This window comes from Lissotriton helveticus, chromosome 4_1, assembly GCF_964261635.1.
Source record: "Lissotriton helveticus chromosome 4_1, aLisHel1.1, whole genome shotgun sequence".
In the NCBI taxonomy this organism is placed as follows: Eukaryota; Metazoa; Chordata; class Amphibia; order Caudata; family Salamandridae; genus Lissotriton; species Lissotriton helveticus.
Window position 1 is genome coordinate 2070205638 of NC_136063.1, and position 23109 is coordinate 2070228746.

General features: G+C 50.2%; 1 protein-coding gene across 3 annotated transcripts in view; it reads left to right on the top strand.

Annotated features, from left to right (window-relative positions):
* STAG2 (STAG2 cohesin complex component) overlaps window positions 1-23109 on the top strand; it is a 1493174-nt gene that overhangs the window by 234062 nt on the left and 1236003 nt on the right. For all 3 annotated transcript variants that reach the window (XM_078688751.1, XM_078688750.1, XM_078688752.1), the window contains one exon: window positions 17839-17895. In XM_078688751.1, the coding sequence (XP_078544877.1) occupies window positions 17839-17895 (57 nt within the window). The remainder of the gene's footprint in view (window positions 1-17838; window positions 17896-23109) is intronic.

Below are 23109 nucleotides of genomic sequence, written 5' to 3' on the forward strand. Positions count from 1 at the left end.
GCGTACAACTCTCTGCATTGGTGGAATCCACACAACCTTTGCAAGGGCCGACCGTTCCAGGAGCCAGTGCCACAGATTATCCTGACAACGGACGCATCTCTCCAGGGATGGGGAGCTCATGTGCTCACTTACACAGTGCAGGGACTATGGACGACGCAGCAACAGAAGATGCACATCAACTATTTAGAACTGATGGCAATCTTCATGGCGCTCAAGTCCTTCAATGTACATCTGTGCAACAAGGTAGTGTTAGTCCGGACGGACAACATGACGGCGATGTACTACATTCAAAAACAGGGAGGCACCCACTCGCCACAGCTGTCTCATCTGGCTCAGAGCATGTGGAAGTGGGCCATTCAAAGGAACATTTTCCTCATGGCAGAACACCTCCCGGGCAAGGACAATCAGATGGCGGATCTGCTCAGCAGATACAGCCATCAAATGCACGAGTGGGAGTTACATCCATCAGTACTCCACCCGTACTTCCAGCAGTGGGGTCATCCGGAGATAGACCCGTTTGCCACAAGCGAAAACGCAAAATGCCAACACTTTGCCGCCAGGTTCCCTCACCCACAGTCGCAGGGAAATGCGATATGGATGAACTGGTCAGGCAAATTTGCGTATGCTTTTCCACCAGCACCTCTAATACCGCTGGTGGCGAGAAAGCTCAGGCAGCACTCGATGACACTCATCCTAGTTGCTCCAACGTGGGCACGCCAACCATGGTACACCACGTTTCTGGAACTCTCAGTGGTGCCGCATCAAAGGCTGCGCCTAACACCCATGCTCTTGACGCAGAACCATGGAGACATTCAGCATCCAGATCCGCAACAGCTCAACCTGGCGATCTGGCTCCTGAAGTCCTAGAGTTTGGCTACCTTCACCTACCTCCAGAATGCATGGACATCATCAAGGAGGCAAGGAAGCCCACTACCAGAGCATGCTATGCTGCAAAATGGAAGCGTTTCGTCCTTCACTGTACAGCCAATAACATAAACCCGCTAGATGCATCTATCCCTAACATAATTTGCTATCTGTTACATCTTTACAAGTGCAATCTAGCGTACACTTCCATTCGGATCCATCTATCCGCCATAGCAGCTTATCTTCAGAACAGGCAACATCTCTCTGCCTGCCATTAAAGCCTTCCTTGAAGGTCTGAAACGAGTCATTCCACCAAGAACACCGCCAGCTCCGGTGTGGAACCTCAATGTGGTCCTCACCAGGCTGATGGGACCACCTTTTGAGCCACTGCACTCGTGTGAACTCCAGTTCCTAACATGGAAAGTGGCTTTCCTCATTGCTATTACGTCACTAAGACGTGTCAGTGAGCTGCAAGCGCTCACAATCCAAGAGCCGTTCATACAAATTCATCCAAATAGGGTGGTCCTACGCACTAACCCCAAATTCCTTCCGAAGGTGGTGTCACAGTTTCATCTCAACCAAACTATTGACCTGCCCGCATTCTTCCAAAACCCACAAACGGTGGCGGAAAGAATGCTCCATACTTTGGACGTTAGGAGGGCATTGATGTACTATATTGACAGGACACAACACTTTAGGAAAACAAAACAACTTTTTGTTGCCTTCTCGCCACAGCACAAAGGCAACCCTATTTCCAAAGCAGGAATAGCCAGGTGGATTGTTAAGTGCATCCAAATCTGTTATCACAAAGCTAAACGTACCTTAACAATACCCCCAAGGGCGCACTCCACACGCAAATTGGGGGCATCCATGGCTTTCCTGGGGAACATTCCTTTGGAAGACATTTGCAGAGCAGCCACATGGGTTACACCGCATACCTTTACAAAACACTACTGTGTTGATGTGCATTCCAAGCAGCAAGCAGCTGTAGGACAGGCTGTTCTCAAGACACTTTTTCAGGTTTCTGCAGCTGGCACGGGCAACCGCCGCTAAGGGAGGGACTGCTATATATTCTATGCAAAAGATATGAATTTAGCAGCCCACATGCCTCGAACTGAATATGCTACTTACCAGTATGCATCTGTTCTTGGCATGTAGGGCTGCTAACATTCATATCGCCCACCCTCCTCCCCGGTGCCCGTCGCAGCTGCAGATATACTCTTGCATTCAATCATTAGCATGGACATCCTTTACACTTTTCACTCCATCTCTGCCACAATGGCTAAAAACAATCTGGGGATGGAGCCGATGCCCATGCGCACTGTAGTCCAGGGGAGGAGCCACCTATCTCGGGATACTTCGAAGACTCTTCCAGGACAACAATGTGCGATCATCCAGACCCAACACTATGCGGCGATCTATGCAAAAGATATGAATGTTAGCAGCCCTACATGCCAAGAACAGATGCATACTGGTAAGTAGCATATTCATTTCACTTTATCAAGAAAGTAAAATTGTGGCACAGACAGGGCATACAGTCAGGTACCCTGACCAACTCCTTCCTAAAGACTAAGGATACTTATAAGCTGGAGGGATTCCTAGATGTTATATTTCCATCTAATACTAGGAAACTGTACCTACAGTGGAGGTACGGAAGTCTCCCAATCCGAGCCTTCACTAGCAAGTGGACTGACCCCTCACTGAGTCACTGCCCCGGGTGCAACCACGATCAGGAAACTGAGTTGCACATACTCTTTTTCTGTCGAACTTATGGGCAGGCGAGAAGGAAGTGGATAGTCCCGGCCTGCAAAAATCTAGGCTTTACTCACTGCCTGCAGGCATATAGGGTTCTCAAAACGGACCTTTCTAGCATGATAGTGTTTGCGGTAGCCAAATACCTGGAAACCTTCTGGCAGAAGAGAAGAAGTTTGCTACCCAGGGCTGTAGACTAACTGTATAATTTTAAACATCATCCACATGTAATTACTTCTTAACAATTTTAATGTTCCAATGGACTAAATATAGCCTCTTGTAGGACGTTATGCATCAAGGAATTAGGCTACTGTTTTTATAACACATTTCCTTTTGATTAATTCTCTGGGATGCATCCGTTTGTTTTATCTGTATCACTGTTGTGTATTGTCTTTTATGGCAACCTAGCCGAAATAAAGATTCTGATGATGATGATGACTTCGCGACTTCATGTAAGTACGGCATAGCCGTCGGCACCAAGGAAATTGACATTTGCAGTCCCTCCACGAGGGACGCCAGCATTTCAAGGTGCTTTACAGCAGAACTATATTTAAAGACTTGTTAAAAGACTATATCTTTTTCTCTCCCCACCTTGCCTCGTTAACAGATGACAGTTTAATTTCACCTCTCAAACCCGAAGGCTCATGGGGCATTGACTCCTTACGTTTCTAGTATGTACTATCAACAAAAACTCTTTTTCTCACGCTAGAAATCTACTTTGTTTCCATTTAGAGTGTGTTTTCTGTTTCATGTGTGTTTCGACGTGTATTGTCCTTTTTTCCACCAAAGGTCACAATAACAATGCTTAACTGTAGCCTACTAAAGTCACTATGAGTCACCTTTTCTTCCATAGGTGCTCTGTCAGCACATTGGGAAGCGCTTGTGAAGTAATTGTGCTCTCTTGCAGGCCTATACTCAGAAATACTGACAGAGCTTTTCAAAAAATCCTAAATCATACTACATGGGTATTGTATTTTAAATCACTTGTATATATTTCTTTTCACCACATATTGAGAGCAACATAGTGAGTGACAGAGGGATCTTACTCCGTCCTGACGAAGAAGCTTTCATAGCTTCGAAACATGTTGACACCCCTAGGAAAATCAGCACATTGACTGCGTGATTTCTCCGATCCACATTTTTAACGGTATCAGCCTATGACCAAATACATTTGTTTTTCCATAAGGCCAGGTATTTTTTAAAATCACCTTTTCATTCACCCCTGACCCTACTTCATTCACTTCAACACACCTCACATAGCACTTACATAACTTAAGTGCTCCAGCGTAGTCGCCAGTCGTAGCACGCCCCGTCCCGCAGCGGGGCGGGAAGACCCCGATGATGAAGCATGACACCAAGGGCCCTTTTGGTGTGTGAGGGGTATTTTAACAAACACTGTGTACGCCTTATACATTTAGACATACTTGAACCTCTCAGAGGTGTATCTTTTTGTTTTCTGAAACCATTGCATGGAGGAGGATGCATCCACTTTAGTACTCCTAGAAGTACTACCTCTTCACTCCCCAATCCCTTGTTTTTGATCTTTATTTTAATCTTCCTCCAGACTGCATGAATATCATTAAAGAGGCTAGGCGCTTTACCACAAGAGCATGCTATGCAGCAAAGCGGAAGCAGTTTGTGATTTACTGTGAAAAAAATCAAATCAATACAAAACATCATTTGTTATCAATTACATCTACAGTGCTCTAATTTAGCGTACACATCCATGCGCTTACATCTTGCTGCAATATCTGCATATCTGCAAAACAGACAGCATTTGTCTCTCTTTAGCGTGCCTGCTATTAAAGTGTTTATGGAAGGACTGGTCATTCCCCCCCAGAATTCCACCTGTTCCAGTGTGGAATATCAACATCGTTCTTACAAGACTAATGGGTCCACCCTTTGAGCCATTTCTCAAATGTGAACTACAATTTCACACTTGGAAGGTAGCCTTCCTCATAGCAATCACATCCCTGAGAAGAGTGGGTGTGCTTCAGGCACTAACCATGCAAGAACCATTTTTACAAATGCACCAAATCAAAGTTCTTCTTAGGACTAACCCCAAATTTTTACCTAAAGTCATTTCTGCCTTTCACATTAATCAAACTGTTGAGTTACCGGTCTTCTTCCCTCAGCCAGATACTGTGGCAGAACGTGCTCTTCACACCTTGGATGTCAAAAGAACATTACTATACTACATTGAAAGGACAAAACCTTTCAGGAAGACCAAGCAACTTTTTGTTGCTTTTGCTCTACCACATAAAGGCAATACAATATCAAAATCGGGTATTGCAAGGTGGATATTTAAGTGCATTCAAATATGCTATGCGAAAGAAAAACGCACATTAACAATTCCCCCTAGAGCGCACTCTACAAGCAAATTGGGGGCTTCTGAGGCATTCTTAGGAAATGTACCCATAGAGGACATCTACAAAGCTGCAACATGGTCTACACCACACACATTCACAAAATACTATTGTGTAGATGTTTTAGCAAGACAGGAAGCTAGTGTGGGCCATGCAGTTTTACGGACACTATTTCAGACCACTGCAACATCTATGTACAGGTTACCCACCGCTTTGGGAGTGAACTGCTACATAGTTTATGCATAGCATATGATCTACAGCTCATATGCCTCGAATGGAAAAGGCTACTTACCCAGTATGCATCTGTTTTTTGCATATAGAGCTGTAGTCTTATGCGCCCACCCACCTACCTGTTGCAGTAACCTCTTACTTAGATACAATATACATGGACAGCTCTCTTTACTACTCTTACTAACTCCATTATCGCCCTCTGCGCCAAAACAATCTAAGGATGGAGTCGATGCCCATGCGCACTATCACCGAAAGGAGGAGTCACCTACCTGATGCCTGGAAAGACTGCTTCGAACAAAAACAAGGTGCAAACATCCGGACCCAACACAAGATAGCGATCTATGCATAACATATGACTCTACAGCTCTGTATGCTAAGAACAGATGCATAACTGGGTAAGTAGCATTTTCCTTACCCTTTCTCGGAGGCAAAGCAACAACTGATGCTCCTATTAGAAATGCCTAGTTTTCTAAATATTAGAGCGGCTACCTGAAAATCAGTACAAGTTTTAGCAAAGCATGACTTAATTGATTAGGACTCTAGAATAGTCTCGCTTGAGGTTCATGCCTCGTTGGCCAAATTATTTGTTTTCTTTCTGTTCATGCCTATTCTCGTTTGTTGTAAATGCAGTCAAAGAACAGACATGCTATCCTACTTAATTCATGAATGGAAAAAAAGTTTGAGTGGAGGGCAAGTTTCATGTAATCCTACTTTCCAACCCACCCTCTGCCTTGCTGAACTAGAATTGTAGTGAGCAATTAGTTGATGGGATCTCTGCACTGACCTGCACATCTGAATGAAATACTTAAATCTGCTGTGCATGATGCGGAAGGGAAAGTTTTAAGTGTTTTAATACCAGTATCAACATTCCTAAGTGAAATTATGTCCACATGCATCATTGCATGTTTTTAGGTCGAGCCTATCCCATTCCACAGGAATAGATAGGGGAGAATTTTAGTGGGCAAAATAAGTTCTCAAACCATCGGGCAGATTTCAAACAGTTCACGTGAACACAAGCACGCGCATTTCCCCACATCAAAGCCATCAGCCTCCCTCCCACAGGCTTCCCCAGCGTGCGCTGTGCGCGCTGGCCTCACTTCTCCTCCCCCCCTAATTGCTTGCACTTTCAAGGCCGCCAGGCCGTGAGCTACATCAAAGGGTTCCGCTTCCCCGCCCCCTGCTTCACGGCCGCTCACATTTACTGTTTTCCTTGTTTTTCACGTTAGTCTCCATCCGATTAGCTTCCCGCTTCCCGCATCCCCCTCCTTCCTTCTCTGTTGCTTTGTCAGGTTAATCTCCATCCGATTAGCTTCCCCCCCTCCCGCCTCCCCCTCCTTCCTTCTCTGTTGCTTTTCATGTTAGTCTCCATCCGATTAGCCCCCCCCCCCCTTTTATCATTGCAGCTATGCTTGGACGAGAGCCTACGTCCCATTGTCACTGGCTTTGTTACTTAAATCTGTGGAGATTGAGTGCTATCGGGACACGCCTCCAGATCTATTTACAGACTGCAATATTTGTATTGGCATTTTGGGGGGTGAAAGGTGCTTTATAGAAAAAAAGCAACAAACCAATTTCGCCCCAAAGTTTTACCTGGTTATGCAGTGAACATTACTGAATGTAACAAGGCTCGAGTGTAACCGATCGAGGTCAAATCAGGCCACAGTCACGCCCTCACTATGACTCACTAACTCGCCAGTACTCTATACCGCGTCACTGCAACGCCCTACCACTCCACCACTCACTAACTCCCTCACTGCAGCACACTCCCACTCAAGTCCTCACCACAGCCCTCACTGCAACATCCTCCCACTCCACTCTTTTGTTTTTCACGTTAGTCTCCATCCGATTAGCTTCCTGCCTCCCCCTCCTTCCTTCTCCGTTGCTTTTCCCGTTAGTCTCCATCCGATTAGCTTCCCCCCTCCCGCCTCCCACTCCTTCCTACTCCGTTGCTTTTTGTGGTACACAAACAAGGATGCGTAGTCCAGGTGTAGTAGTAGATCCCTATTTATTATCAGGTAGATAGGTGGCAGGTTACAAGGTAAGAAGATATAAGGAGAAAACCCCACCAGGAGCGAGCTACCAGCTCCTCAGCCTGAGATGACCAACTGACTCTCTAGCCACAGAAAGGGACTCTAACATTCCATGATGTCACAGGACATTCTGATGCAGTAGTAAAGGGGAAAAGATATAGAAAGCATTTACCACACATCCTCTTCCGTTAGCAAACAACAGCAAGAAAGAAGTTAAGACGGAACTGAAGAATATAGAGAAGACTGAAGACACAAGAGCTAGTCAAAGAGACAATTTGAAAAGCAGGAAACTCAAGCGTGAAAGCAGAGAGAAAATTAAAAGAGGCATGTAGAAAGAAATGCAAAATTACATAACATGCTCATCCACCCTCCTTAATAAAACAAGGTAGCGATCCCGGTAAACCAAGTAGGGTGTAACAACTAAATGACAAAATATGTGCAGATGGAAGAAAGCACAATAAGATGAATTAACAACTTACACAGAAAAAGGGTATGCCTTGCAATAAAGACTAGCGCATGACGTGCACTAACAACCTCCCCTCCAAGGGTACACCTAGAAAGGCAACCTTTAAACTGTGGAACAAAACAACTCCCCAGGAAAGGGTACACCAGAGGATACAAACGCCCCTGGAACAAAGCACACAGTAGCCATACACTGACAACTGTGACACAACTACACCAAGAGGTAGCGCTGACAACGCACCTCAACTACCCACATAGAGTGATGCAACTTAGACCAACACAGACAACCTCCCCTAACAAAAGGGTACACAATTGAACAATGTAGAAATTGTTCAACGCAACATCACTTAATGGCGGCGCTGACAACGCACACCACCTTCCCCAGAAAAGGGTACACAAAGAATACTAATCTTTGAAACTTTCAAACAAAGTAGAAACATGCAGACAACCTCCCCTAATAAAAGGGTACTCCACTTTAAAAGTGTGCAACGTAACTTCTCCAGAGGGTAACAACAAGACCCTAGGAAACAAAATGTAGGCACTGACTGGCACTACAACCGCCCCACAACCTCCCCTAAGTAAGGGTACACCGTAGAGTACTAACCCTTAGTACATAAATGGGGCATTAATTAAATACAAACAACCTAGCTGACCAATCAGGATTAAACACAGGAAACACACCCTGTAAAACCCAGACAGCAACATCCCCTATGAATGTATAGGGTACACCAAGAGGTAACATGACTCTAGTAAGCAAAAGTTGGTACAGACTGACACCACAACCTCCTCAAAGTAAGGGTACACCATAGAGTAAACATGTTGCCTTAGGAAACAAAAAAAAACTGACACCCACCACTGTTAAGGAAAATGAAATTACACATAAATATACATAATCAATGCAACCCCCACACAAAAATAAAAAAACTTGAGCTCCGGTGAGCGATTTCTCACCCGAGGACTTCTTGGCTAGGATTGTCCATAAATTCCGATGAGTGACTGCACAACAGGAAATGTGGGGTGAAAAGCAGGCAACCTTCAACCAAGAGTTAGTCTAAAGATGGGACATTCACAGTCACCTCCTCTTGGAAATGGCAAGACTTGAATGCAACCAGCGATGTAGAGGAAGCTTGAAAGCATTGAAATGCAGATGTTTAGAAACGTAATAAGAGTCACGAAATTAATCTCTCACCCGAGTTCCTGTGAGAACCCCCTCTTGGAAAAGGCAAATCTCGAATGCAGACAGCAATGTAGAGAAAGCTTGAAAGCACATTTCTCCTTAGAACGCCGTAGGCATACACTCCTCACTCCTCATGTTCCACTATCCACTGAAACAGTTAAGAGACTAGGACCGCAAGGAAAGCTGGAGCGGACCAAGGGACAAGCCTTCAAACTCTTAAAACAGTGGCAAAAACAGACGGACTCGTACACACTGCTGAGACTTGCGCAGCAAGAACAACCAAAATGGAGGCAAGTCGTCACGTCGGCGCTGGATGGCTCACGGCGAAGACGTGCAGACCGGACTGGCAAGGGAGAAAGCAGTGACGGAGAGGCAGACGTCACACAGGGCAAGATGCAGGCTCCACGAGGCGGGTAAGATTGCGTGCGCGCCATGGCAGTTGGTTTGCGCATGATGTGAAGGCTCAACCGCCTCAAAGTAAATCGCATTGGAAAAGTGCACAAAACGTCTCAAGAATGTTCCTCACTCACCGCAAAAATACAAATAGGCTTCTAATTTTCCACACGCTGCTTCCATACGCTGAATGGCTTGAAGTTGTGAAGGCAGAGGAAACACCACACTGTGGGAGTACACACCCAATGCAGAAAGGCTACATAGAGTTTGACAAAACAGATGATGGGTGGCTCCTGTGATGGAGAAGGTAGAGACACAACAGTGTTGTGAGAGCGAGGGTACTGCTAGCGCCGGGGCACCTCCAGAAGAACAAATACAACAAGCGCTTGTAGTAGGAGAAGTGCCCACACTGTGTGAATATACACTGAATCCACAGCGAACTGTCAAAGAATACAAGAAAACCAGAAGGCACAACAGGGTGATCAGGCCCGCTGAGACAGTGGCTCTTGTAGCTGGAAACAGACAGACTCCAGATGACAGCGAAAAGGCAGTTAGCTCACTCACAACACAGACGCCCAGGGTGCAGGCTGTCCAAGTTGAAAAGGACACTGGTGGGGTTAGCTGGGCGTTACCTTTTAGTTTGTTTAGGTTCCTTCTTGGTTCTTTAGTAGACACTTGTCCTTAGTTGACACACGTAGATTCATCAGCTTCAAATAGTCGCCAAATTGTGGTACACAAACAATGATGCGTAGTCCAGGTGTAGTAGTAGATCCCTATTTATTATCAGGTAGATAGGTGGCAGGTTACAAGGTAAGAAGATATAAGGAGAAAACCCCACCAGGAGCGAGCTACCAGCTCCTCAGCCTGAGATGACCAACTGACTCTCTAGCCACAGAAAGGGACTCTAACATTCCATGATGTCACAGGACATTCTGATGCAGTGGTAAAGGGGAAAAGATATAGAAAGCATTTACCACACTTTTCACGTTAGTCTCCATCCTATTAGCTTCCCCCCTTCGCACCTCCCCCTCCTTCCTTCTCTGTTGCTTTGTCAGGTTAGTCTCCATCCGATTAGCTTCCCCCCTCCCGCCTCCCCCTCCCCCTCCTTCCTTCTCCGTTGCTTTTCACGTTAGTCTCCATCCTATTAGCTTCCCCCCTTCTCGCCTCCCCCTCCTTCCTACTCCTTTGCTTTGTCAGGTTAGTCTCCATCCGATTAGCTTTCCTCCCTTCTCGCCTCCCCCTCCTTCCTTCTCGTTGCTTGTCACGTTCGTGTCCATCCTATTAGCTTCCCCCCTCCGGCCTCCCCCTCCTTCCTTCTCCGTTGCTTTTCATGCTAGTCTCCATCCGATTAGCTCCCCCCCCTTTATCATTGCAGCTATGCTTGGACGAGAGCCTACGTCCCATTGTCACTGGCTTTGTTACTTAAATCTGTGGAGATTGAGTGCTATCGGGACACGCCTCCAGATCTGTTTACAGACTGCAATATTTGTATTGGCATTTTGGGGGGTGAAAGGTGCTTTATAGAAAAACAGCAACAAACCAATTTCGCCCCAAAGTTTTACCTGGTTATGCAGTGAACATTACTGAATGCAACAAGGCTAGAGTGCAACCGATCGTGGTCAAGTCAGGCCACAGTCACGCCCTCACTATGACTCACTAACTCGCCAGTACTCTACTGCCTCACTGCAACGCCCTACCACTCCACCACTCACTAACTCCCTCACTGCAGCACACTCCAGCATTCACTAGAAGCCTCACTGCAACGCCCTACCACTCCACCACTCACTAACTCCCTCACTGCAGCACATTCCCACTCCAGCATACACTAGAACCCAGCATACACTAGAACCCTCACTAAAACGCAATTTCACTCATTACAACCCTCACTGCACCAGACTCCCACACCAGTGCTCACTAAAACCATCACTGCAACACCCTGCCGCTCCACCACTCTCTAACCCCTCGCTGCAACACTCAGCCTCCTGCACTCACTAAACCACTCACTGCATGACACTCCCACTCCGCAACTCACTACAACCCTTCCTGCAACACACTCCCACTCCACCACTCATAAAACCCTCACTGTGACACCTACCACTACCAGCCGTCACTACAGTGCTCACTACAACAACGCTCACTCTCCAGCACTCAGTAAGCCTCTCGCTGCAACACACTCACCTCCACGCCTCAGCTCTAACTGCACCCGCTTTAGTCCTTTCTGTCCCTGTCCAACCCTCATTGCACCCTCCTAGCCCTGGCTCTGCCTGCTTCGATCACCATACTCAAGCTCACTGCATATCCCCTCCTTCTTAAGCACCACCACAGCATCACTCCGCGCCACCACAGCATCACTCCGCGCCACCACAGCATCACTCCGCGCCACCACAGCATCACTCAGCGCCACCACAGCATCACTCAGCGCCACCACAGCATCACTCAGCGCCACCACAGCATCACTCAGCGCCACCACAGCATCACTCAGCGCCACCACAGCATCACTCAGCGCCACCACAGCATCACTCAGCGCCACCACAGCATCACTCAGCGCCACCACAGCATCACTCAGCGCCACCACAGCATCACTCAGCGCCACCACAGCATCACTCAGCGCCACCACAGCATCACTCAGCGCCACCACAGCATCACTCAGCGCCACCACAGCATCACTCAGCGCCACCACAGCATCACTCAGCGCCACCACAGCATCACTCAGCGCCACCCCAGCATCACTCAGCGCCACCCCAGCATCACTCAGCGCCACCCCAGCATCACTCAGCGCCACCCCAGCATCACTCAGCGCCACCCCAGCATCACTCAGCGCCACCCCAGCATCACTCAGCGCCACCCCAGCATCACTCAGCGCCACCCCAGCATCACTCAGCGCCACCCCAGCATCACTCAGCGCCACCCCAGCGCCACCCCAGCGCCACCCCAGCACCACCCCAGCACCACCCCAGCACCACCCCAGCATCACCCCAGCACCACCCCAGCATCACCCCAGCATCACTCGGCACCACCCCAGCATCACTCGGCACCACCCCAGCATCACTCTGCGCCTCCACAGCATCGCTGTCACCCCAGCATCACCCCGGGGCCACCCCAGCATCACTCGGGGCCTCCACAGCATCACTCGGGGCCTCCACAGCATCACTCGGGGCGGCCTCCACAGCATCACTCGGGGCCACCACAGCATCACTCGGGGCCACCACATCACTATGCGCTACCACAGCATCACTGAACGCCACAGCATCACTCGCCACCACAGCATCACTCGCCATCACAACAACCCTCATTGCACCCTCCTAGCCCTCGCTCTGCCTGCTTGGATCGCCATACTCAAGCTCACTGCATATCCCCTCCTTCTTAAGCACCACCACAGCATCACTCCGCGCCACCACAGCATCACTCCGCGCCACCACAGCATCACTCCGCGCCACCACAGCATCACTCCGCGCCACCACAGCATCACTCCGCGCCACCACAGCATCACTCTGCGCCACCACAGCATCACTCTGCGCCACCACAGCATCACTCTGCGCCACCACAGCATCACTGCGCCACCACAGCATCACTCTGCGCCACCACAGCATCACTCATCACCACATTATCACTCATCACCACATTATCACTCAGCACCACCACATTATCACTCAGCACCACCACATTATCACTCAGCACCACCACATTATCACTCAGCGCCACCACATTATCACTCAGCGCCACCACATTATCACTCAGCGCCACCCCAGCATCACTCAGCGCCACCCCAGCATCACTCAGCGCCACCCCAGCATCACTCAGCGCCACCCCAGCATCACTCAGCGCCACCCCAGCATCACTCAGCGCCACCCCAGCATCACTCAGCGCCACCCCAGCATCACTCAGCGCCACCCCAGCATCACTCGGCGCCACCCCAGCATCACTCGGCGCCACCCCAGCATCACTCAGCGCCACCCCAGCATCACTCAGCGCCACCCCAGCATCACTCAGCGCCACCCCAGCGCCACCCCAGCATCACTCCAGCATCACTCCAGCATCACTCCAGCACCACTCCAGCACCACTCCAGCACCACTCCAGCACCACTCCAGCACCACTCCAGCACCACTCCAGCACCACTCCAGCACCACTCCAGCACCACTCCAGCACCACTCCAGCACCACTCCAGCACCACCCCAGCACCACCCCAGCATCACTCGGCACCACCCCAGCATCACTCGGCGCCACCCCAGCATCACTCGGGGCCTCCACAGCATCGCTGTCACCCCAGCATCACCCCGGGGCCACCCCAGCATCACCCCGGGGCCACCCCAGCATCACTCGGGGAATCCACAGCATCACTCGGGGCCTCCACAGCATCACTCTGGGCCTCCACAGCATCACTCGGGGCCACCACATCACTATGCGCTAACACAGCATCACTGAACGCCACAGCATCACTCGCCACCACAGCATCACTCGCCATCACAACAACCCTCATTGCACCCTCCTAGCCCCAGCATCACTCGGGGCCTCCACAGCATCGCTGTCACCCCAGCATCATCCCGGGGCCACCCCAGCATCATCCCGGGGCCACCCCAGCATCACTCGGGGCCACCCCAGCATCACTCGGGGCCACCCCAGCATCACTCGGGGCCACCCCAGCATCACTCGGGGCCACCCCAGCATCACTCGGGGCCACCCCAGCATCACTCGGGGCCACCCCAGCATCACTCGGGGCCACCCCAGCATCACTCGGGGCCACCCCAGCATCACTCGGGGCCACCCCAGCATCACTCGGGGCCACCCCAGCATCACTCGGCGCCACCACCGCATCACTCGGCGCCACCACCGCATCACTCAGCGCCACCCCAGCATCACTCAGCGCCACCCCAGCGCCACCCCAGCGCCACCCCAGCACCACCCCAGCACCACCCCAGCACCACCCCAGCATCACCCCAGCACCACCCCAGCATCACCCCAGCATCACTCGGCACCACCCCAGCATCACTCGGCACCACCCCAGCATCACTCTGCGCCTCCACAGCATCGCTGTCACCCCAGCATCACCCCGGGGCCACCCCAGCATCACTCGGGGCCTCCACAGCATCACTCGGGGCCTCCACAGCATCACTCGGGGCGGCCTCCACAGCATCACTCGGGGCCACCACAGCATCACTCGGGGCCACCACATCACTATGCGCTACCACAGCATCACTGAACGCCACAGCATCACTCGCCACCACAGCATCACTCGCCATCACAACAACCCTCATTGCACCCTCCTAGCCCTCGCTCTGCCTGCTTGGATCGCCATACTCAAGCTCACTGCATATCCCCTCCTTCTTAAGCACCACCACAGCATCACTCCGCGCCACCACAGCATCACTCCGCGCCACCACAGCATCACTCCGCGCCACCACAGCATCACTCCGCGCCACCACAGCATCACTCCGCGCCACCACAGCATCACTCTGCGCCACCACAGCATCACTCTGCGCCACCACAGCATCACTCTGCGCCACCACAGCATCACTGCGCCACCACAGCATCACTCTGCGCCACCACAGCATCACTCATCACCACATTATCACTCATCACCACATTATCACTCAGCACCACCACATTATCACTCAGCACCACCACATTATCACTCAGCACCACCACATTATCACTCAGCGCCACCACATTATCACTCAGCGCCACCACATTATCACTCAGCGCCACCCCAGCATCACTCAGCGCCACCCCAGCATCACTCAGCGCCACCCCAGCATCACTCAGCGCCACCCCAGCATCACTCAGCGCCACCCCAGCATCACTCAGCGCCACCCCAGCATCACTCAGCGCCACCCCAGCATCACTCAGCGCCACCCCAGCATCACTCGGCGCCACCCCAGCATCACTCGGCGCCACCCCAGCATCACTCAGCGCCACCCCAGCATCACTCAGCGCCACCCCAGCATCACTCAGCGCCACCCCAGCGCCACCCCAGCATCACTCCAGCATCACTCCAGCACCACTCCAGCACCACTCCAGCACCACTCCAGCACCACTCCAGCACCACTCCAGCACCACTCCAGCACCACTCCAGCACCACTCCAGCACCACTCCAGCACCACTCCAGCACCACTCCAGCACCACTCCAGCACCACTCCAGCACCACCCCAGCACCACCCCAGCATCACTCGGCACCACCCCAGCATCACTCGGCGCCACCCCAGCATCACTCGGGGCCTCCACAGCATCGCTGTCACCCCAGCATCACCCCGGGGCCACCCCAGCATCACCCCGGGGCCACCCCAGCATCACTCGGGGAATCCACAGCATCACTCGGGGCCTCCACAGCATCACTCTGGGCCTCCACAGCATCACTCGGGGCCACCACATCACTATGCGCTAACACAGCATCACTGAACGCCACAGCATCACTCGCCACCACAGCATCACTCGCCATCACAACAACCCTCATTGCACCCTCCTAGCCCCAGCATCACTCGGGGCCTCCACAGCATCGCTGTCACCCCAGCATCATCCCGGGGCCACCCCAGCATCATCCCGGGGCCACCCCAGCATCACTCGGGGCCACCCCAGCATCACTCGGGGCCACCCCAGCATCACTCGGGGCCACCCCAGCATCACTCGGGGCCACCCCAGCATCACTCGGGGCCACCCCAGCATCACTCGGGGCCACCCCAGCATCACTCGGGGCCACCCCAGCATCACTCGGGGCCACCCCAGCATCACTCGGGGCCACCCCAGCATCACTCGGGGCCACCCCAGCATCACTCGGGGCCACCACCGCATCACTCGGCGCCACCACCGCATCACTCAGCGCCACCACCGCATCACTCAGCGCCACCACCGCATCACTCAGCGCCACCACCGCATCACTCAGCGCCACCACCGCATCACTCAGCACCACCACAGCATCACTCAGCGCCACCACAGCATCACTCAGCGCCACCACAGCATCACTCAGCGCCACCACAGCATCACTCAGCGCCACCCCAGCGCCACCCCAGCGCCACCCCAGCGCCACCCCAGCGCCACCCCAGCGCCACCCCAGCGCCACCCCAGCGCCACTCGGGGCCTCCACAGCATCGCTGTCACCCCAGCATCACCCCAGCATCACTCGGGGCCACCCCAGCATCACTCGGGGCCACCCCAGCATCACTCGGGGCCACCCCAGCATCACTCGGGGCCACCCCAGCATCACTCGGGGCCACCCCAGCATCACTCGGGGCCACCCCAGCATCACTCGGGGCCACCCCAGCATCACTCGGGGCCACCCCAGCATCACTCGGGGCCACCCCAGCATCACTCGGGGCCACCCCAGCATCACTCGGGGCCACCCCAGCATCACTCGGGGCCACCCCAGCATCACTCGGGGCCACCCCAGCATCACTCGGGGCCACCACATCACTCGTCACCACAGCATCACTCGTCACCACAGCATCACTCGTCACCACAGCATCACTCGTCACCACAGCATCACTCGCCACCACAGCATCACTCGCCACCACAGCATCACTCGCCACCACAGCATCACTCGCCACCACAGCATCACTCGCCACCACAGCATCACTCGCCACCACAGCATCACTCGCCACCACAGCATCACTCGCCACCACAGCATCACTCGCCACCACAGCATCACTCGCCACCACAGCATCACTCGCCACCACAGCATCACTCGCCACCACAGCATCACTCGCCACCACAGCATCACTCGCCACCACAGCATCACTCGCCACCACAACATCACTCGCCACCACAACATCACTCGCCACCACAACATCACTCGCCACCACAACATCACTCGCCACCACAACATCACTCGCCACCACAACATCACTCGCCACCACAACATCACTCGCCACCATAACATCAATCTATGCAACCATTCAACAACAACTGGTTCAAATATGTTCTCTCAATGTTTCAAGCTTTATTACAAATGTCACAAAAAGATGTTAATATTTCACTTCTGTTCTTGGATTTTCGTCACAATAAAATACACTGAACATAAACTTCACAAAAGTAATTTACAAAAGTTTAAGCTATTGCCATTATAAATTACAATCCCTTTTATTTAAGTATTAATTATTTAAAAAAATTAAAAGCCATTGTTATTTGTAATATCAATACATCTAAGTCATGTAAATACAAAACATGTTGCATTGCAAATGCTATAGGTGTCACATTTGCAAAAGTTATAACTATTGGCATTGTAAATGACAAAGCTATTAATTTAGCTATTTTCAAAACCAACACATAAATAAAAAAATTGTCATTTACAAGACCAATAGCTCAAACTTTCCTAATGCGAGACCTATTGCATTGCAAATGCTTGTTATGTATAGCAAGTAATTAGCAGAATTATCAGTCCAATGTGTTTTTTGTGTTTAAATGCAATTCCAATAAACATTTCTTAATTATGCATTTTGAGTACATTTTACTAAAATGATAATTAAAATATATTCCAGGATCCCACCCATATGCATGGATATTTTGATTGTTTTAACAGTAAATATGAAGTAGTATTAATATTATATAACCTTTCTTTTTCTCTTCTCTCTGCAGACCCCTAGACTCCAATCTCCATGATATGGGTCCTCTCTCCTGCAGTGCTGCTCCCAGGTATGAATAGCTCATCGGTAGTCTTCAAATTATGTCAAGATGCAATTGCCATATAGCCTTTTCTTTCAACAAAGATAATTAACCCCTTAACTATGTTTTCTAAGCTCAAAGTTCACAGCCTAGAGTTATTTTTATTTCTATTAGACTACCTAAAAATTAGCTAAAAATATTCGTGCAAAACCTTGTCTTGTGGTCTTGGGGCATTGTGTTTCAGAGTGCGTAGTGTTTGAGACATAATACTAATGCTCTGCTGTGGTAAAACCAAGTGTAAACTTTCTCTCTCAGGTTAGCAGGCCCAATTAGCCGATTCTTAATTCAAGAGCTACTGTTTTGGATTGCTAGTAGGTTATACTTACTGTAAGCATTCCTTTAATTACTGTGTGGTTAATATTCTGCCCTAAGTTGCAAGGGTATGCAGAGAAATGGGTTCCATGCTGACTGTGTGGCTGGAACCAAGCTATACCGGAGTGTCTATCTTCAATCGGGGTGAAATGGTCTTGGGTTTTGGTTCATGGAGAACCTGGTAGTTTGAACAAGACTGTTCTTATTGCAGTAGGGTCAAGGTTAATTTACATAAGGTTGAGTCCAGATGGAGCTGGCATGGTGTGCAAAAAAACCCCAAAACGGTTGAAATGCTTCCTCAAGCGATTTGACAGTGGTTAGGCCTAATACAAGAATTCCCCCTGATGTGCTGGCCTAAGTGCGAAGGTCATGTCCAGACATGGGTCTCTAGCTCCCTCACTCACTAGAACCAAGTTACACACTACTGATAATTCACAATCAAGGTATAAAAAAGGTCTTGGAATGTTTCTGTTCAGGGAGGAGCAGGCTGTTCAGGCTGGACTGTTCCTATTCGAGCAGAGTTGTGATTCATTTGAATTTGTGTGGGTCTAAACTGTGGTGGCATGGTAGGCAACAGAGAAATTGGTTGGAATGCTACCCCAAGCGATTGCTAGTGGTTAGACTTAGTACAAATATTCCTCATATCTCTTTTTGTTTGTGATGCACCCTATGGCCCATTATCAGAGGCTCAATTTCTTCTTCTTCTGGGAGAATATAACTCTAAATGCCAATTTTAAGCTTACTTTGCAGCATTTTATGTGCAGAAAGGTGAACATTCATCCAGAATATAAATAAATGCAGCCTGATGAGCTTTTCTTGTGAAGAGTGAAGAAAATAATGTCCCTTTAAGATTCCAGGATACTTTGCCACTCACAGTGCACCCTACTGACTGTTACCGCTGAGAGCCACCTCTTTTTTCCAGCTCTTCGGAACAGCACCTTCAGAGCACATGAGGTTTTAAAGCTGTTTTTCACAAAAAATACATTTCTTAACTTTTAAAGTTTCACTCAGTGTATTTAACCTTTTCAGTTGAGCAACATTAGCAGATTCCATTAAGATGGGGGGATACAGCCAACCAGATTGAGGCTTATGCCCTCCTCCAAAGGCAGGGCCTCATTGGTCCCAACTGGGACCTACCTGAAACACCCCTAAATATAGTATTTAGGGGCAATCCCAAACCTTGCCTCCTCAGACAAGCAAGAAGAAAAAGGAGGACAGAAGAGGCGTGCTGAAGGAAGAAGAGGACACCAACTGCCTCGGCCCCAGCCCTACCGGCCTGTCCTGACCTCGACCTGTTCCAGTGGAATCCTTGCTTTTCTTGCAGCCAGCAGCCCCCAGAATTCAGAGGACCTGCCCTGCCTTCCTTAAAAAGACTGTCTCCCGCGAGCACTGGATTTGCTCACCAACAGACTCTGGCTCCGCCTGAATCCGAGAGTCTGCACCACTCTGCACCTGACGCCCACAGCCCTAGTTCGAGTGGCCAACACCACGAGGAGGTCTTTCCGGCGATCCAAACCTGGGATCTGGTGATCCCTGACCTACCTCAAGTCTCCTGATGACGCCTGCAGCCCCTATCTGGAAGATACCCCCCTGATCGCGACCGGAACTTGTAAGAACAAGCATTTGCAATGCAATAGGTCTCGCAGTTACGAGAGTTTCAGCTATTGGCATTGTAAATAACAATGCCTTTTATTTATATTTTTAAAACAAAAATTAAAGGCATTATTATTTGCAATGTCAATAGTTCAAACTCTCGTAAATGCGAGACCTATTGCATTGCAAATGCTTGTTTCTCTTTCAGCTCCAGTTAAAGCTATTTCTCAGCGAAGCTCACTTTCAAAGCCCATATTAATTAGAGGGCATGTGGGAAGCTCGACCTTCCTCTCGGCAGTTGCAAACACACTCTGGTACCAGCAGGCAAGCACTGGCAAGTTTAAATACTGTTCCCTGGTATTCGCTTGGGTTTTCGTCTTCAAGCTTGTGGCTACTATTCCTCTATCCTACTTGACGGTCCATGCCAAGCACAGAGAATGAGTATTGGGAATCAGTGGAGCAGGAGCAGATGCTTTTTCCATCCATGAGTATTTGGTTTATGCGATTGATGCTTCTCTACAGAGAGCAATCTCATCAGCCTTGGACCCCTTGAGTAGACAAACTATTGAATTTACAGCCCAATACAGCATTTTATTTCTTGGCAAGTAACATAGGGGGCACTCGCCTCCAGGTGACACAGGCACCCTTAGGGGCAAAGGTGCTTCAAAAACCTGCCCCAAAGCTATTGCTGTTTCGCCACCCTCAGACGCATTGAGGGATTGCATAAAGCCTTCCTGAAGCCGCTTAATTTCCAACCTGGGTTCACCCCCCCAGATGCATTCCCATTCTCCACAGGGAGCAGACGCAAATGCCAAGGACGACTCCGATACCCCTGCCTGGGATTCTGGTGAAGAACCAGGCCCCAGTAGACCATGGCTGCCAGAGGACGATACTGCAGGATTCAGTGGGTTTGACAGATGTGCTAAATCCTGTGGACATATACATCCTTTCTCCGCAGATTGGATACCAGCTGACAAGATGCTGCAATATGTAGCCAGCCAGATTCATAAGCCGATGGACAAAGAGGTCTGGGGAAGACTGAGGGCAGAATGCCCCAGACCCTCGTTGGCTGGGAAGGTTGCCTGTACCCCAAGATCTACAGTAAGGTGGTGACATCTATTGCCATTAAAGCCCTGAACTAGATGCATTCTGGGAATTGTAGTATTGATTCGGTTCAATTGAACCAAGCACCCAAACATGATATGTAAAAGGAATGTGTATGTCTGGCTCCGTGTCGAGACGGAGCCAGCTGAAATCATTTGCATATGGTCATTCTCGGAATTAAATAGAATGACTCACCTAGTGCCGAGCGGGCTCCCCTGCGTGCCCCAGGCGCTCCGATTCCATGCAGCGCCTCTGCTCCGCTGTCCCTCCAAGAACTGCTGCTTCGGAGCCCCTGCAAAATACTTTACCCACGGAAGGAGAGGGGAATCTGCCTAGGGCCAGGCTCGGCTTCAGCAGACCGAAGCAGCGTTTCTGCCGTCACACCCTAACAGGATCTCAAGCGCAGAGAGGGGGCGGAAACAAAGGGAACAGGAAACAATGGGAGGGGAGCGTGACATGCAAACGCAGCCCACGGGAGGGGTTTGGGAATAAATGGAACGCGCACAGACAACGGGAGGAAGGAGAACATGGACAACGGGAGGGGGGTGGTAACAAAGTAAAGCACAACAATGAAACTAACTAGGAAAGTGAAAGCGCGCCATGCACACGTGCACGAACAACGGGAGGGGGGTGGGTACAAAAGTAGAGAACAACAATGAAACTAACTAGGAAAGTGAAAGCGCGCCATGTGCGCCTTGTGCTCAAACGACGTGAGCCGTATACGTTCACATTGCCTGTCCGGGCGCATGCACATTTCCTTTCCCCCTTCGGAAGCTAAATCGACAACAATAGATCTCGCCAGCGAGCAGCGCATGCCAGCACCCGATGCCCTGTGGTCTTGGATAGCCCACCTGACGGTGTCCTGGCTTTTTTCAACATTCCAACTTACCTCTCTAACTGGTGGTCACCTCCAGAAGATCTTCGCGCCCAAACCTGCAGTGTTTGTTCTGACCGGTGCTTCCCTATTGAAACCACCAGGGCTATCAATGTGGATCCTGCACCTGGCTGCCACTGTGGGTGCAACTTGTGTGCTATCTTTCATTCACCTTTGCCCTGAGCTCATCTCTAGAAGCTTTGCTCCCTCAACCTTGTGGCCTGTTTGTAAGCAGTATACACAAATGATATCCCAACTGGTATAGAAATGATATGTATACAACATTATCAGAAGGAAGTGAGGAGACTCTTTCTTTAGTTCTTACATGTGCTCATGGCATCATTTTATAGGAATATAACGAAAAGGGAGGAAAACAAAGTCATTGGCAGTTGTGACAGCACTGCACTCTAAGCAATAAAAACAATGGATGACAACCCAAATTGTACTTGGTGCTAGGTGTACGTGGGTGAAGAACACCGCAGCGGCGCAAGTGGTTAGACAACGAAAAATGATTTCAGGTGACTTGACGAATACATTTCTGTTTGTACGTTCGTGAATCACTTGTATTGAAGCTGATCGCGCTGAACCGTCGACGGCGTTTCAATCCACTTGATTCGGGATCTTCTTCAGGACTGGGTTGGAAAGCAGTGCGAAAAGGGCCTCTTGAGCAGAGAAGTCCAGGGTGGTAATGCCAGGCGAATGGGTGTGGGCTCCGATGAACCGAAAATTATAGAGTAACGATTAAGGCTGAACCGGCATGAGTCCGGAGGAGCGAGTAAATCCGCTGTGGCTCCCGTGTGCCGATCCAGACGTGGTCGGTACTGTTGGAATGAATCTGGGAAGGCAAGGGTGGGAAGAGGTTAGGCTTGTAAACAGCCACCAACTGACTGTCTCCCCTAGCCCCATAGGCTAATCTTGGGCTCAGCTCTCTGCTCCTGGCTGCCCTAGTGCTGCTGAGGATGTTTGAGTGCATCCTCCACCCTGGTGAAAGCCTTGTTCTAACCCCAGAAACTCAACGCTCAAGACAGTTTACTTACCTGAAAAACATTTACCTAATTTTTCCCCATAGGATTGCATTTACTATTTTCCTCTGATAAACGTCCAAGTGTTGATGGGGTTTTGTATGGAAACCTTAGAAACCGTGTTTTGAGAAACTGTTTTACTTGCCTTTTATCCACAAAATGTCCCAGTGTGCCATCTAGGCATATCACACGGACTAGAAAAAGTAATCCTGAAAGTAATCAAAAGGGTAATCAAAAGTAACCCAAAAGTAATTACAAGTGTATTTGCTCATGTTTACA